Source organism: Sinocyclocheilus rhinocerous, unplaced genomic scaffold, assembly GCF_001515625.1.
Source record: "Sinocyclocheilus rhinocerous isolate Xijiao unplaced genomic scaffold, SAMN03320098_v1.1 scaffold442, whole genome shotgun sequence".
Lineage (NCBI taxonomy): Eukaryota > Metazoa > Chordata > Actinopteri > Cypriniformes > Cyprinidae > Sinocyclocheilus > Sinocyclocheilus rhinocerous.
Window position 1 is genome coordinate 689960 of NW_015641030.1, and position 16689 is coordinate 706648.

A 16689-nucleotide genomic window follows, 5' to 3' on the forward strand; every position below is an offset into this window, starting at 1 on the left:
TGTAATAAATGAATACTTTTATTCAGCAAGGATGCATTGAATTGATTAAAAGTGGCAGTAAAGGCATTTATGAGGTTACAAATGATTTCTATTTCTAATAAATAAATAAAATCAACTTTCTATTCATAAAAAAAAAAAATCCTAAAAACATTGTAAAAAAGTATTTGTTTTTCTGGCTGTTGACAGCATTTTCTGATTTAAATGCTGATAGAAAAAGATCCCAAATCCCTTCTGTAAAAACACTTAACTCAAATAATTTCAAAATGAATCAAGAATTTTGAACCTGGCTTTATTCGGTGTTCAGATTTCTGTTCTGGAAATGTGTGCCTGTTTAATTAGATAATGCTTATTTGCATAAGTATACATAACAATTCAAGAAACTTGCAATACAAAACTAATGTCTGAACGTAATGTGATGGATAAATTCCTGTGGCTCAGTGGTAGAGCATTGTGTTAGCAGCGCAAAAGGTTGTGGGTTCAATTCCCAGGGAACACACATACTGGTCAAATATGTATAGCCTGAATGCACTGTAAGTCATCTGCTAAATGCATAAATTATTATTCATTATTAAATTATTAAAATTGTGGACTGATGGTGATATCTATCAGTTTAACGTTTTTACTCTATACAACTGTGGTTTCTTGCTTTGAATTAAAAGAATCATTCAAATTTCCAGGATTTTTCCAGGTTTTTCACGACCGTGACAGCACTGCGTCATGGAGTTACACTGTATATGTTAAATGTCTAGCTATTATTTCAACTAACTGTAAAGCTAAGCAAGGTTCTTACAAAGAAAACGTGGTGTAAACGAAAAGATATTATCTGGCACATGTAAATATACATTGCTAATAATGTGTTGACATTACCCAGGTTTTCCCCGTCCATCACTCTGGCAAGGAAGCAGCAGATCGTTCTCTGAGTGGGGTGATCTGACCTGTGGGAACACGACTCAAGATCATCCACTATACCTGTGGAATAAACAATAGACAACAAATGAGAATACAGTACAAACAACATCTCCAGTAAGATTAAAAATAAATAAAAGCAAAATAAAAGCATCTAGCATTAATTATTATAATAAAAACAATATTTACTACACTCAAAACACATTACTTTCAAATAGTTTCAAAGTTTTACGAAACTCCAGCGCAGATCTGTCTCTGAAGAGCCGACATAGCGACGCGAAGTAATAATCGATCATCCATGACTGGACAACACCCTCGACTTCAGTTACATTTATTTTATCAGTCGTGCTGGATATTATGTCATTCGACGACCCCTCCATCTTCTTGTTTATGTTGAAAACAAACGTTCCCGCCGAGCGCTGACTGTTCTGCTGGCGGCGTCGCCGAGCGCTGACTGTTCTGCTGGCAGCTGCCGGCGCGGAGGAAACAACAATAGGAACGTTTTATGGTGGAACTGAATAAAAGCTTTTCTCAAAATCTCACAACTACGTCAACAACGAGGCGTATTTTACATATTATTATTATTATTATTATTATTATTATTATTTTTTTATATATATTTTTTTGAGCTGATTTTGCTGTGTCCGAAGGACGTTTGCCATTTCCGCAGGTAGGCCTAGCTCCAACATGAAACAAATCATTATTTTGGTGGGAAAAGTACAGCAGAAGCCTTGGATTTGATGAATTATGTGATGTGTTGTGTAGGTGGTTTGTTTGACTGAATCTAAAATATTACATCCTGGTCTGATAAAAGTAAAGACATTGGAACTGGTAGAAATCGATATTTTTTTAAAAATATGTTTAAAATATACAAAATATAGGCCTAGAAGAATTGACCATCATGTAAGTTTCATAAGTTTATCTTCTTATTTCCAAACTGTTAATTATATCATGTTAATTATATTATACTCGTGTAGATAATAAATGTATGTTTATCAACCAAATTAATACAATTATATTTCCTTTCATATAAATGACAACATAAGCATTTTCAATGCTCTTTAAGTTCTACCTGACAGGATTGACCTGTATACACTCTATTATATACATAAATATTTTAGACAAGCATATAAACTACATTAAAATCAGAATCTTAATGACTAATCTATAAAATCCCTGAATGAACTTTAACTTGGATTTACTTCAAATGGTTGAGATATTGCTTTCAGAGGAAAACAAAAATTTTTTTTGTTATATACATAAATATTTTAGACAAGCATATAAACTACATTAAAAGCAGAATCTTAATGGCTAATCTATAAAATCCCTGAATGAACTTTAACTTGAGGATTTACTTCAAATGGTTGAGATATTGCTTTCAGAGGAAAACAAAACATTTTTTTTAGAATAGAAGCAAGTCTGCGATTAAAATGATCTACAAACACAAAGATAGATAATAAATGAGGCTATATTTTCCTGTTCACGCTCTCAAAGATTGTGTAGAAAATAAACTAACACTAGGTGTCACACTAGTTCAAACAATGAACACGTTTGCTAACCTGGCATTAGGGATGGAATTTGCTCAGATAAGGATGAAAACACAAAGTTGTGCGGCTGTGTGTGGAATTCACTTCTGTAATTACGCCAAATTTTGTTAGATTTTGATAAAAGATGTTAAATGCATTTTTTTTTTACAAAATATACAGAGCAAGGTACTGAACATAACATTGCTTCAAAACTACTATTAAAATTATGTTATTTTATAGAATAAAACATTTTGTATTTATATATAAAAAAAGCAATGAAATCATTTTTGTATGTAAGTAATTCTACACTTTGGACTTTTAAAAAAATATATAGCCTACTGTACCGACTGGAAAAGCACCCGTGAGAGTGGAATATATAGGCTGTGTTTGATGGCCAGGGGGTCTTAATATGGCAAGAAGCTAGTTTATCATGTATAATACCACCTTTTTTTCTTTTTTAATTTTGGATTGACAAAGTTATTGAACTAGTAAAACGTTCCTGCTTTTGTCTCAGGCTGTGAAACCGCACAATATATTAAGTTTGATTACATGCCAATCATGTAAACATGTTTATTATCTCTTGTTTTCTCTATGTTCAACAGGAAATACACCCAAGAGTGAGGACAGAAGAGACACTTGAAGAGCCGCAGGTACACTACCTTTCAAAACTTTGGGTCTGTACGATTTTTTAACAGAAGTCTCTTTTTTTCATCAAGGCTGCATTTATTTGATCAGAAATACAGTAACATTTATAATATTATGAAATACTATTATAATAATTTTTTGTATTTCAATACATTTTAAAATGTGACCCTGGAGCACAAAACCAGTCTTAAGTCGCTGGGGTATATTTGTAGCAATAGCCAAAAATACATTGTATGGGTCAAAATTATAGATTTTTATTTTATGCCAAAAATCATTAGGACATTAAGTAAAGATCATGTTCCATAAAGATGTTTTGTAAATTTCCTACTGTAAATATATTAAAACTTAATTTTTAATTAGTAATATGCATTGCTAAGAACTTCATTTGGACAACTTTAAAGGCGATTTTCTCAATAGTTTGATTTTTTGAACCATACATCAATGGAAAGCTTATTTATTCAGCTTTGAGAAGGTGTATAAATCTTCAAATTTCAAAAAATGGACCCTTATGACTGGTTTTGTGGTCCAGGGTCACAAATTTATTTTGTTATTATTACACATTTATTTATTTAATTTATTTCAATGATGGCAAAGTCCAATCTTGAGTGTGATCTTTCAGAAATCTTTTTAATATTCTGATTTGGGGCTCAAGAAACATTTCTTATGATCAGTGTTGAAAACCGTTAATCTTTTTGTGAAAATTGTAATTTACTTCTTTTCAGGATTCTTGTTTTGAATGTGTTTAAGTAATCTGTGCCATTTTTTAATGTCTAGCTGTTGTGTACTATGAAGAGGAAAAGGGTTGAATAAAGACAGGAGATGGACGTTGCAGAACACAAGTGAGTTATTTACACATTTATTTGTTATCCTGCATATGCTAGTAGACTTAACATAGACAATGCAGTTTATTTTACAGAAATGTTGACATACATGTACCATGACAAAGTGTTCTGTGATCACATAATTGTACAGATTACTACATGCATTCAAAGATGCTGATATGTGCAGAAACAGTCTGCAGCTTAAAGGTGTCTACGGACATTGAGATACAAGATAACATCATTTAAACAAAAACAGAAAAGAGGCAGAAGACGTGAGAGGAAGAAATACAATGTAGCAAGGATGCATGGGAGAACAGGCTATGGGATGACACATTCATATTTAACCTCGCTTTCAAACAAAAAAATAAAACCACACGCTTGCCATGACGATATATATCACAAATGATCATGTGATGAGAAGCATGCTTGTTCACAGTCCATCAGCTGTTAGAGTTCATTTTACCATTTACACACGAGCAAAGTCACACAGACCCAAATCCCTTTGCATCTACTGCTCCCATAAAGGCTAATGGGAGATGCTTCTATAGTCATATGATGACATGCTACAGATCAATAAGCAGTTGATTGCCTGGAGTGAGTTTTGAAGAAAACAAAAGAGTTTAACAGTACCGACTTTGAGCCCCACTTATTTGCCTTTATTCAACAGGTGCTAAATGATGTGAATCTTTCATTTGTGCAATAGTTAAAACTGTAATTTTGAAATGCCACAAAAATGCGCATGAGAATCTGCCATTGACAGATAAAAATACTGGGATACCAGTTATAAATAACGTTTATCTTATGAGCTGTTCAAATGATCAGGGCTCTGAAATTGTATTTTTGAGCATATGCAAGAACTTATAAGACATGAGACATTTCATTATATCATATTTCGTTTTGCTTGTGCTGGCATCACTTAAAGGGACAGTTCACTCAAAAATGAAAAGTCTGTCCTTATTTACTCATGCTCATACTTTCTTTATATGTTTAGATATTTTGAAGACCGTTTTTGTCCATATAATCAAAGTCAGTGCAGCCCAAAACAACACTGAACCCCACTGACCTTTATTGTATGGACAAAATATCAACTATGTTCCACAGAAGAAAGAAAGTCATACAGGTTTGGATGGCGAGTAAATGAATTTCTTTTAAACAGTTGTTGCTGTGTATGTGGTACTGAGGAAATTGTAGCAGCTTTAACATGCTGAAAAAATATTTCACTCTAAAAACAAAGTCCATTCATTTACCATAACAGAGTTGCCTACAGCCGGTGCTAGCCAGGCACAAAATTTGTTACAAAACTTCATTCACCGATGACTTAACCTTCAATATTTATATACAGCATCGCCATATAATATTTGGACACTTAAATTTCATACAAAATATCACACTAAGTAGCATTTGCAAGATTTTATTTTTCAAAACTAACTGTACTTTTCTTTATTGTTCAAAGTAATTGAGTCATACTTTTTCCTACCAGTTTATACTGTACATTAATATTTGACAACCAAAAAGTGTCCAAAATCTTCTGTCTTTTATTTTTGAAAAATGTTTTGCTTTAAAAAGTGTGCTTGTGCTATGTATCTTTAAAATAAATTCTACTTAATTTGATATTTTGTAAAAAATATCATACATTTTGTCCAAACATTTTTGGGGCCACTGTATATGAGGCATATAACGCACAGCAGGGAAGCTGACCATCCTGTGGGAATGCATGAGATGGGCCATTATTCAACAGTCTATCAAAACAGAAACAGGCATGTGACGACGCTCTTTAAAAAACAACGACAACAAAAGAAACAAGATGATGCGTTCTTTAAATGAAGAAAACATAGACATCCACCATATCAGAAGATTAGTGTCGTAGAAAACCTGAGAACTTAATATTACGCATATCTATTACTTAAAGACCTGATTTTTTTTCCCCCTATAAAAAGTATAATTTTCTGTACAGTGCTATATGAACAAAGCCAACTGAATTGTTGCCTTCTCATAAATGTTTATGAAGAGGCACGCATCATTTCAAACTCCATACGGCAGGAAATTGTGGTCGTGCAGAATTTTGGTTTAGAAAAAATAGAACCACTGTCAGCATTAATTGATAAAACAAAAATACTTTTTATGAGCCCATTAAATCATTTCAAGAGTTTGTTTTTCATATTTCAAATGAACCTGTTTGTAGACATTTATAAAAGACCCTCCTGGTCTAATTTGTCAGAAGAATCTTATTTGAAGAGTATAACCGGAGTGAAGTATTTTTGTAAAACGTCAAATCTTTTTTATTTTTGAGTGGTAACACTGATATTTCAAATATTAAAGATATATCATCTGAAAAATACAATTGAAGTCTCTGCCTGTACACTTACAAATCCATTAGACTGTAAATAAAGTGCCACAATTCTTGGCCTGCATAGATTGCAGTATGCTGTATTGCACTTTCCACCATAGCGTAACCGCCAGAGCCAGCTGAAGTCTTGAGTTCCTCCTCCTCCTCCTCGTCTTTTTCACAATCCTCGTTCAGCCCATTCAGATTGTGTGATTTTTCCAAACACAATGTACATTTTGAACAATCAGCCAACTGCCATGCCAAAGCAAGTAATATACACACATTTCCAGCAATCTTGGAATAAAGGCAACACAAAATGGATATTCTCTCATGTGACAGGAAAAACATGTCGGCCAGATGGTAATGCATAACTCAAAAGAGAACAAAATATTCTTGAATACTCTGTAAAACCAGACAAATGTGAGTTTTTGTTAAGAAATGACTCAAAGGTCAGGCATCTGAATGATACAGATATGGTGAAATATGAATAATAATGAAACAACTCATGTGAAAAATGTTAACTGTAGTGGCATTTACACTACTGTACTCTCGTCAAATGAAGAAAATGATTAAGTTTGATGTCTGTGTGTAATTGAAAACATAGTTTGTGTTTTGGTCCTTTTGAGAAGTAAATATAGCATTACTAAGAGGACTGTTTTTTTGAGTTTTAACAGGGAAATATGTGAAGAACATTTGTAGGTTTGAATGACCAGAACCACTAATTTGATAACACTAATTATTCTAATACCACTATGTAGACTAGTTTTTCTTAAACTGACTGTTTGCTGTGCTATTGAATATTTGAGTATGTAAAGATAAGCTAAGACATACATACCCGCTGTTTCCATGTGTTTGTATGATATACGTTTAAACCTAAAACTTTTTTTTGAAAGTTGACATCTAACTTTATCCAGGTATCGCTCGCTATGGCGATACATAATAGTCAATATATAATTTGCATTTACAGCTACTGTATATTATCTGATTGCTATTCTCATTTGGCAACTACAGGTGTATATGCAACTCTGATATCAAGAAAAAAGTGGTGCAATTCATCTGGTCATTCAATCGAGATTTTGATGCTGCTAATTTGAGTACCCAACCAAAAAAAAATAAATAAATAAAAACAAACAAATAAAACAAAATAAACCCCCCAAATAAATATGTGACATCGTAGACCATTCCTAAAACACAAACACATCTGCATAATGTACACATTGCATTTCTACAGAAAGTCATGATATGTTTCAATACGTCGCTACTTTTCACAGTCTTTGATGAAAATTCCCTCTTTAAAACGGAAAAAAGGCTAACAAAAACCCTTTTGACATCTATTATGCCCTCTGTGGCTATGTGCATTGTCATTGCTGTTGTCTCTATATTTACCGTGGAGTGCTCTCAGCAAACTAAGCACCGTAAAACAGCTTTGTTAATATGCATGCTCTTGTAGATCTGTCCCCCTATGGTTCCGTTTGTCTCTAAAAAAATAATAAACAAGTTAAAAGGTAAAATGTACAGGTAGGTCAACAGTGTCCTCATTGTTGGGTAAATACATTCTAAACAAGCCTCTCGTTTGCACCCACATCCTCCAGGTCTCGTCTGCAAGAAACTGCAGTCTCTTTTGCGTTATTGACAATGACACACTTACAAGGGACTTTTCATGCCATGCAAAAATATCTTTCAGACCACATCTGAGTGCCTCTTTCTCCACCAGTGCGCTCCACTCTGTCCGAATGTCAAGCCACAGTCACATACCGGTTTCGCAAGATGGCGAGTGATTGCCATCCCCTGGCATTAAATGGATCTCCGGCGTAAACATGTGGTTCTCTACCTTGTGTTCACTTTGGTTTGAGTCTGGCTTTTCCTCCCCATTACCACCGACTACCACTTGAGTGCAGTTCTGTGCTGCTAGTTTGGGCGAGGAGATGGCTGCAGAAGCCACTTCCGTTTGGTTCTGTTCCTCATCGTAATCCTGTTCCTCCAGGTTCCCCAGAAGCAGTGCCGTCTCCCCAGGATGGTATCCACCGGCTAGCATCTTCGGAGAAAGAACCAAGCCTTTCACTGGGATACTACCCAGCATTTCCGAATCTGAACAAAGAGGAGAGCACTCTCCCTCCGGGGAGTCATCTTCCAGAAGACTGTTGTTGATATCCTGTGGAGAAGATGTGTTGGGCGGTGTCAGAGGAGCGTCCTCTGGCGTTTCGATGAAGTTGACTTTGAGGCCCTTTGTCTTCATTGGATTTGTGCCTCGAATGGAGCTTCTGATGTTCTCTATGACCTCGTTGAAGTTCTCCCCATCCGGTGGCTTGTCGATGTCTCTGTTGAGAGTCTCAGAGTTCTCCTCCGGACTCATGTCAGAGGGTGTTAGCTGGCCGAGGTGAAGTTTCGGAGGTACTTTTGATTGCCTTTGCTGAATCTGCTCTGCTGTATAAGAAGGGGTGGATGCCTTCTCACCCTGTCCAAACTCAGCAGTGCAGCTCGCAAAGCTGTCAACGCTCGATATGCTCCTGACATCGGTGATTGCTCTTTCCTTGGGTTGCCATTCGGTGGCCATTGGGACTTCCTTCATCTCCAACTCTACCTCATGGTTTGGCACAGCTGCAGGTTGTGTGCTGTTGATTGTGTTGAGATCCGAGAAGGACTGTGTCTTTGTCATCTGGTTATACATTTCCACCAGTTTCTGAGCGTTCAGATGCTGTGGACTCGGCGTTCTCACGTATTCCCGTGAGCCGTTTGGGTCGCTGTCGGGAAACTTCTTGTCAAAGGATCTGAGGCTGGTATCCGAGGATGTGCGCTGTGGAACACCCCACCGGCTCGGAGAAAGGTGGTTGTCCATTGGCCGTTTATCATCACCTTTGTCCACGGCAACGTCCATTAGCTCCATACTTCGTGCGAAGGCATCTTTCAGGTTCATTGAAACAATGCTGCCATTTCTCTTGGCTCGTTCTAAGGCCTCTCTTCTCTTGATGGCTTTCTCCTGTCGTTTCTGCTCCTTGTAGAACTCGGAGAAGTTATTCACAATAATAGGGATGGGTAAGGCAATGACCAACACACCAGCAATGCAACAAAGTCCTCCGATTATTTTGCCAAGCAGAGTCTGTGGGTAAATATCTCCATAGCCCACTGTGGTCATGGTGATTGTAGCCCACCAAAACGAAGCTGGGATGCTGGTAAATTTGGTTGCATCCTCATCCTTCTCTGCAAAGAAGACCAAACTTGAGAATATCATGATTCCCATGGCTAAAAACAATATGAGTAAGCCGAGCTCATTGTAGCTGCGCCTGAGGGTGAATCCAAGAGACTGCAGTCCTGTTGAATGTCTTGCCAACTTCAGAATCCTCAATATTCTCATGATACGGAATATCTGCACCACCCTCCTCACGTTCTGGAACTGCAGCACGCTTTTGTTCGACTCGGTCAGAAAAATAGTGACGTAGTAGGGTAATATAGCTAATAAGTCAATGACATTTAGTGGCCCTTTGAAGAATTTCCACTTGTTTGGTGATGACAGGAAGCGCAGGAGATACTCCATTGTAAACCATGCAATACACACGGCTTCAACGTGAGCGAGTTGAGGATTGTCATTGGCTTGGCCAAATTCGTCTGTCACTTGGAGTTCGGGCAAGGTGTTCAGGGAAAGTGCAACAGTTGAAAGAACGATGAACAGAATGGATATGATGGCTAATATCTGCAAGAGAAAGAAAAAAATATGCGTAAGTCATTACCGTATCACGTAAGTGATATTCTCATTAAAGAATATCATTATGATTTTTCTTGGTTCATTATGCAAAATTTACAAAAGATTTTGTGCAGTGCTAAAGGTAAACTTGCAACAATATGTTTAGTTAAATTGTGTACTTTCTTATGAAATGAAAGCACGAGCGCAAAGCCTTTTTGTCTCTCTCTTTACACACACACACACACGTTTGTTTTTGTGAATTGTGGGGACATTCCATAGGCGTAATGGTTTTTATACTGTACAAACTGTATGTGCTGTTGCCCTACACCAACCCTACACCTAACCCTACCCCTTACAGGAAACCTTGTGCATTTTTACTTTCTCAAAAAAACTCACTCTGTATGATTTATAAGCGTTTTGAAAAATGGGGACATGGGGTAATGTCCTCATAAGTCACCTTCTTCTTGTAATACCTATGTCATACCCATGTCATTATACAAATTTGTGTCCTCATATGTCACACACACACACACACACACACACACACACAAAATCTTATTTTCTTAAAATAATGTTTTTAAGGATCCATTAAAATGAAAGGCAAATCCATTTTAGTGGACAATTAAATAGAAAGTTAATATTACTTTCTATTTAATTTTCTACAAAAATTGGATTAGTTTTAAATTATTTATGGATCCATTTGCTTTGCAATTAAATATGGTTGGCAACAAGATTAAAGTTAAAAAATATTCTAACATTATTTGTCTTGATTTTAGCCTTTACATCCTCAAAAGCAATCACTAAACTTTCTTTTGCATGCCTCTTCTTGTGTATCTCAAGCATCAAGATCAATTGGTCCTAGAACAGCTCTGGAAAATTTGATAATATAAAAACACAGTAAATCCATTTTGTTATGATTAGAGGAGTCAGATTTCGTGCGTGTTTTGTTTGTGTGTCGTAGGTGGGATCGGAAACCATAAAAATAAGGGCATAAATAAAACAAGTACAAAAATAGCATCCCATTTTCTTTGATTACCTGTGTTGAAGGGGACCTCAATGAATGAGCGAGCATATGGCATGAATATCAAACAAGAGCATGAAGTGACAGCTCTCTACCCATAAATAGCTTCAGTAAATGAATGAGTGGGAGGATCAAGCGTGAGCAGACCTTCCTGCCACTATTGACCAACTGCAGGTTGAGCTTTTCCAATCTGAGCAGGTCGAAGACAACAGCCATGCCTTCACCCATGTATTTCTCACTGCACCCTATCTGCTGGGAATAGTTCATTCAACATGCACCATTGGTCACCTGTTAAAAAAAAGATATCTTGCTTTTTTAAAGACCTGGCAAATTCTTTGTTCCCTCAATGATTGTTCCATTCTTTATTGTCTGGCAATCCAGTAAAAGAGGGATTTGGTCATACGTAACTTGTCACATGGACACGCCACCTGATGTACTGCGATAATGTTCTTTATCTAGTATTGCTTTGTAATCTCCTGCATCTTCAGATGTTTTGCGAGATTGTGATGATGTACAAACAAAAACTCCCAAGAGCTCAGCTACCGAACAATTCAAATAATGCCATATATGATTAAACATCACTAGAATTTCTGGTTCCTTTTGCATAATTTGAAATGCTAAATCAGTTACTTAAGTGTCTCATATATCTAATTTATATTCCTTTACAAATATTGATTCCTGGCCAATGTAAAACCGCATACGATTTATATTATATTATATTATATTATATTTATTGTTATTATACATGTAAATTTAATTTAATTTAAATTTTTAATTTAATTTAATTTAATTTTATTTTATTATACATGTAACTTGTGACAAGGACACCTTAAAATAAAGTGTTACCCATTTATTTCCTGTTTTAACTCTGCTAACGCAAAACAATATTCGATAAATGTCTTAATTAATCTCTAGAGGTCAAAATAGCAGCGGATAAAAGGTGACTATTATTCTGATGGCGGACGAGAGAAGGTCTCCAGGAATATTAGGGCTAATGAATCAAATCTTCCATTACAGACCTAGAGCCTTTTATAAATGAGAGTAGGATTGATATTTATGAGGAGAGACGTCTCTCAATCATCTCTAGCACAGTTCAGGTGATTCTGAAGGGTGCATAACTTTCTCTGACCTTGACGTGTCAGATGAGCGAACACTCTCCTTTCCTTTGTAGAATTCTGTCAGGATTACACGGAAATTGTGGCTGTGTTATTAATGCAATCAACAGCAAGTTTCAATTTAGATATTTCAACTTATGAGGTATTTTAATAAGATGGTATGAATGTGTAAGAAGAGAATCATTCTTTAAATTTAAGTATAAAGACCAATTAAAAATATTAAGCATGAGAACATATACTGTACAACATGGTAAATAACCTTTAAAAGTGACCTTTAAATAGTCACTGTATTAAAATAGTATGTGGAAAATATTATTTTGGATGCTAGGGGGTCTGGGTAGTCAAAGTAAATGTGTTCAACATTAATTAAATATATTTATTTTAATCAATATTTATATTGTTTCAATCTGCTTTCTACAGAATGGTTGGAAATCATAAGATTAAAGGGTAACACTTTAGTATAGGGACCAGTTCTCACTATTAATTAGTTGCTTATTAGCATGCCAATTAATAACATATTGGATGTTTATTAGTACCGTATTGTCCCGAATATAAGACGATATTTTTTTCTTGGAAATACATCTGAAAAAACGCGGTCGTCTTATATTCGGGCCAATACGGTACTTATAAAGCACATATTCTGTATGACCATGTTCTACATCCCTAATCCCACCCAATACCTAAATTTAACAACTACCTTACTAACTATTAATAAGCAGCAAATTAGGAGTTTATTGAGGCAAAGTCGTAGTTAATGGTTTGTTAATAGCAAGACTGTCATCATTTAGTCGACCACAAGTTGTTCCAATGAGTTTCCTGTATGACTTTCTTTCTTCTGTTGAACATAAAAATATATTTTGAAAAAAACATGGGTTTCATGAGTTAATTTTTAGTTGAACTATGCCTTTAATAATGATTATTTTATTCTATTGACAGTCCTGGGCCTTGATATAAAATAAATATTTTCATCACTACTGTTCAAAATATTGGTTCAGATTTTTTATTTTAAAGGAATTAATACTTTTATTCAGCAAGGATGCATTAAATTAATCAAAAGTGACAGTCAAGATTTCTGAAGGATCATGTGACACTAAAGACTGGAGTAATGGCTGCTAAAAATCAGTTTTGCATCACAGAAATATATATATATTTAAATATATAAAAATAGAAAACAGTTTTGAAATTTTTGAAACTTTTGAACAGTAGTGTACAGGATATTTTAATTTGCTTTGGTCCCACAAAAGGGGCTCATCATTCCTTTTGTCTCTTCTGTGTTGATTTCCACTATGGTTCTTGCACCATTAATGCAAATGATACTGCATATGTGCAGAAAGTGATAGTGATGTCATAAAGGGAGTGGCTTAAGTGTCCGCTTGTTTAAAACACTGAATCCGTCCAATATTACAAGCCGACGGCATACATGGTTAAACCATAATATAAAGCATGCTCAAGACCAAAGATCTGGCCATGAAATGAGCTAATGCGTTTTATCTCAGTCCACAGAGTTCCCACTGTTCTACATTTTGTAAAGTAAGAGCACTTGTGGTTCAGGAAGTATTATAATGAGCACTCGGTAGAAACCTATTAGCAGCATGTCCCATCAGTCAAGCATGGATTTTCTGAAGAAGTGTGAAGTCATGGTGTTCCGAGGACACTGAGTGCCGTCTCACAGCTACTCTCCTGAACAACTTCAATCCCGTTCCGGATTACAGCAATAGTGACGTGTCCTTTATCTGCACTGCATGTACTTGTCCATACACACTGTGTTGTGGAATTCATTTAGCTACAAAAGTCATAAATTTTATTTAACCTCCCGCCCTAACTCTTTCTAACAGTCACATGCTTGCACCTTCCAAACAGCAGGAGCTGCATTGGAAATCACATACCCACAGGCAACATTACAGAAAGTGGGGTCAAATGAATACGGATCACAGTGTCTGACCTTATTTCCGTGAATCCTTTAGAAGTGGCCTGCATTAACTTAAATGAAGTGGGAGTTGTTAAAGAGATAAGTTACGATGCGCATCCATGTATGCGTCGCGGCTTCATTGGGATAATCCCTTTAGGAAGGACAACTATGGTCCTCGCTTTCTGACCCAGGAACAGCTTGCAAGGTTGCCTGTCCATTAACGTCATTGCCTAGGAGGACACACATTGCCTGTAGTTGTTTTGTCTGTTACAAAAGCTCATCCAGCAGCTTCCAATAAATCTATAAAATGTGTTACATGAGCTTTGGGATTAAATGTTTTGTCCTGTGGTGCAAAGGTAAGTGTAACAAAAAGGGAATCATGCCTCTGAAAAGACCTGGCATTGGGGCAATGTTAACAAAATTGCAGAAGACAATGGTGTTAACGAACGTTTTTAATTGCAACTAAAATTTAGTCTCAATAAAAACCTTTGCTTGACCCAAAATGTAAATTTTGTCTAAGTAAAATGAAATTTTAATTGAACGAAAGTCAGTACAAACATAAATAAAATATTTGTGCAAAATTAAAAGTGCAGTGTGTAAATCGTAGTGCCATCTAGCGGTGAGGTTGCGAGTCGCAACCAACGGCTCAGTCCACCGCTCACCCCTCCCTTTAGAGAAGCTATGGTAGCCCACACAGGAATAAGATGACGTCGTCTGAGACAGCAGATGTTTCTTTACAAAGGTAAATTAAGGAATTATATGAAGAGTTCCAATGCAAAAGCCTCTAAAAGCCATCTTGGTCAAAAATTAGATAATGATACTGAGTGAATGCTCTCCACACATAGTATATGTTCATACTTTCACTTCAAAGGCGCTAAATCCCAGCCTCAACCCATTCAGAAGTACCAGTGTTTGCATAGAAGCCTATACATAGTAGTCAGAAAGAAATGCACATTTTAAAGAAAAACGTCAGACGTACTTAGAGGCTTTTGCATCTGAACTCTTCATATTTACTTAATTACTCAATAAACCGAAGTTATTGCGAATAATATTGTTACTTGTTCGTCATTGTGTCAGTGTTTATTCGCAAGGACAACATTATGACGAAACGCGCTTTTGTAGAGCTTTGTCCGTTTAGGGCTACTGTAGAAACATGGTGGCGACTTCCATGTAAGGGGACCCGCGGTGTATGTAGATAGAAATTGCTCATTCAAAGGTAATAAAAATATAACGGTTCATTATGTAAGGTCTTTATACACCTCTGAAAACCTAGTTATGTATATTATATTGCATTTCTGTCAATATATCCTCCTAAATATTACACATTGCACCTTTAAGTGAAATATTCTACATTCTACATGAACCATTTTACGTTCAAACATTTTTCATATTAATTTTTATTTTAAGTAATTTTTGTCTGAGAAAAATCACATTTTAGTAAATGAACATAACATTTTATTTTCATTTACATTTTTACTTTAGACAAAAGTGCAAAATTAAACCAAATAGTAAAATTTGCGAGTTTCAGTTAGAATTCATTTAGCACGTGCGCGCCCCGAACAAAACTCTGAGGTTTCAGTGATGACGCCCCTGATTGGCCGTTCATAATGGCTGTTCATAAATTGAACAGAATCATGAGTGATTGGTTAAAATGCGCAACACAGTAAAAACACGTAAAAAGAAATATATGACCCTTGCTGGCAAAATGAGTCAGAATGCGTAGTCTAATTTTGAGCTATAAAAGTGAAAAATGTCGAATTTGAGGTTTTCACAAAAATGAGTTAATTAAGCCCTTGTCTAGCGATCCCAATGCTCCAAATAATAATTAAACATCTAAAATGATCTTTATTTGTACGTTTTATGAGAGGAGTACCCTTTCTCCGCTCGCTTCTTGCTTCTCGTATTTAAGTATTCACAAACATAATCTGTTATGTCTTAAGTGAACGTTTGAGGAACTGTTGGGGAAAAACATTGGATGTGTAACATTATATTAGATCTGTGCATTACAGTAAGTCATAATATAGGCCGTCTGTCTCATTAAAGTTAATCAAACAATAAAAGAAAAGAGGGATCATTCGCTGCACTTGATTGAACTGCTTTTGTATTTTTAATAATCAATTTATTTGTAATGAACACAATAAAGGGATTTTTACATTTGATTATTTGTTTTTCTTACTTGATTGCTTTTGTTTAGATGCAAAATGAAAAAAGTAATACACTGTACACTTGTTTCTTTCTTATATTTGTTCTTTTTTGCATCTGTTTTTAATTATAACAACAAAGATTAAATAAAAAATAGCTATATTGTGATTATTAACATAGTAATGATTATTTAAGAAAATAATTGGAGAAAAAGATGCAACGTTGCTAGGATATTTTGCTTTGGAACCTTCAGAAAACTTCTATCGACCTTTTGACTCTATCGACTTCAAACAGGTGTAGCTCAGTCAGTTTTTGTCCAATTCCAACAACTCATACACCATTTAAAAATAAAAATAAGTTTTTGAAAATTTGTTCATTGTGACTCATTTTGCCAGCACAGGTCACATATAATGTGACATGAGCAGGTCTAAATTTATTACAGCAATCAGCACTTTTCATTTAATTTTCATTTTTATTTCATATTTCAAGTATTATAGTTTTGAAAAAACAGGGGACCCCCAAGTTAATTTTTTTGGGGCTTTATGGTTGGGGTTTACTTATGGGAGGTCCGCCCCTCCCCCCGCCCCCAACCCCCCCCC

General features: G+C 35.6%; 2 protein-coding genes and 1 long non-coding RNA gene across 3 annotated transcripts in view; 1 reads left to right on the plus strand and 2 right to left on the minus strand.

The window, feature by feature from the left end:
• The window catches only part of LOC107754206 (telomeric repeat-binding factor 1-like), a 7714-nt gene extending 6373 nt beyond the window's left edge, over positions 1–1341 (minus strand). Inside the window, exons 1-2 of the mRNA XM_016570577.1 lie at positions 1115–1341; positions 868–969 (exon numbers count right to left, since the gene is read on the minus strand). Of these exons, the coding sequence (XP_016426063.1) occupies positions 868–969; positions 1115–1286 (274 nt within the window). The 5' untranslated portion in view covers positions 1287–1341. The remainder of the gene's footprint in view (positions 1–867; positions 970–1114) is intronic.
• Positions 1342–1503: 162 nt separating this feature from the next.
• LOC107754208 (uncharacterized) lies at positions 1504–4946 on the plus strand. Its single transcript, XR_001641553.1, has 3 exons — positions 1504–1576; positions 3049–3082; positions 3852–4946. It is a non-coding gene; the product is annotated as an uncharacterized LOC107754208 (long non-coding RNA).
• Positions 4947–5525: 579 nt separating this feature from the next.
• The window catches only part of LOC107754205 (potassium voltage-gated channel subfamily B member 2-like), a 123154-nt gene continuing 111990 nt past the window's right edge, over positions 5526–16689 (minus strand). Inside the window, exon 3 of the mRNA XM_016570576.1 lies at positions 5526–9912. Within this exon, the coding sequence (XP_016426062.1) occupies positions 7972–9912 (1941 nt within the window). The 3' untranslated portion in view covers positions 5526–7971. The remainder of the gene's footprint in view (positions 9913–16689) is intronic.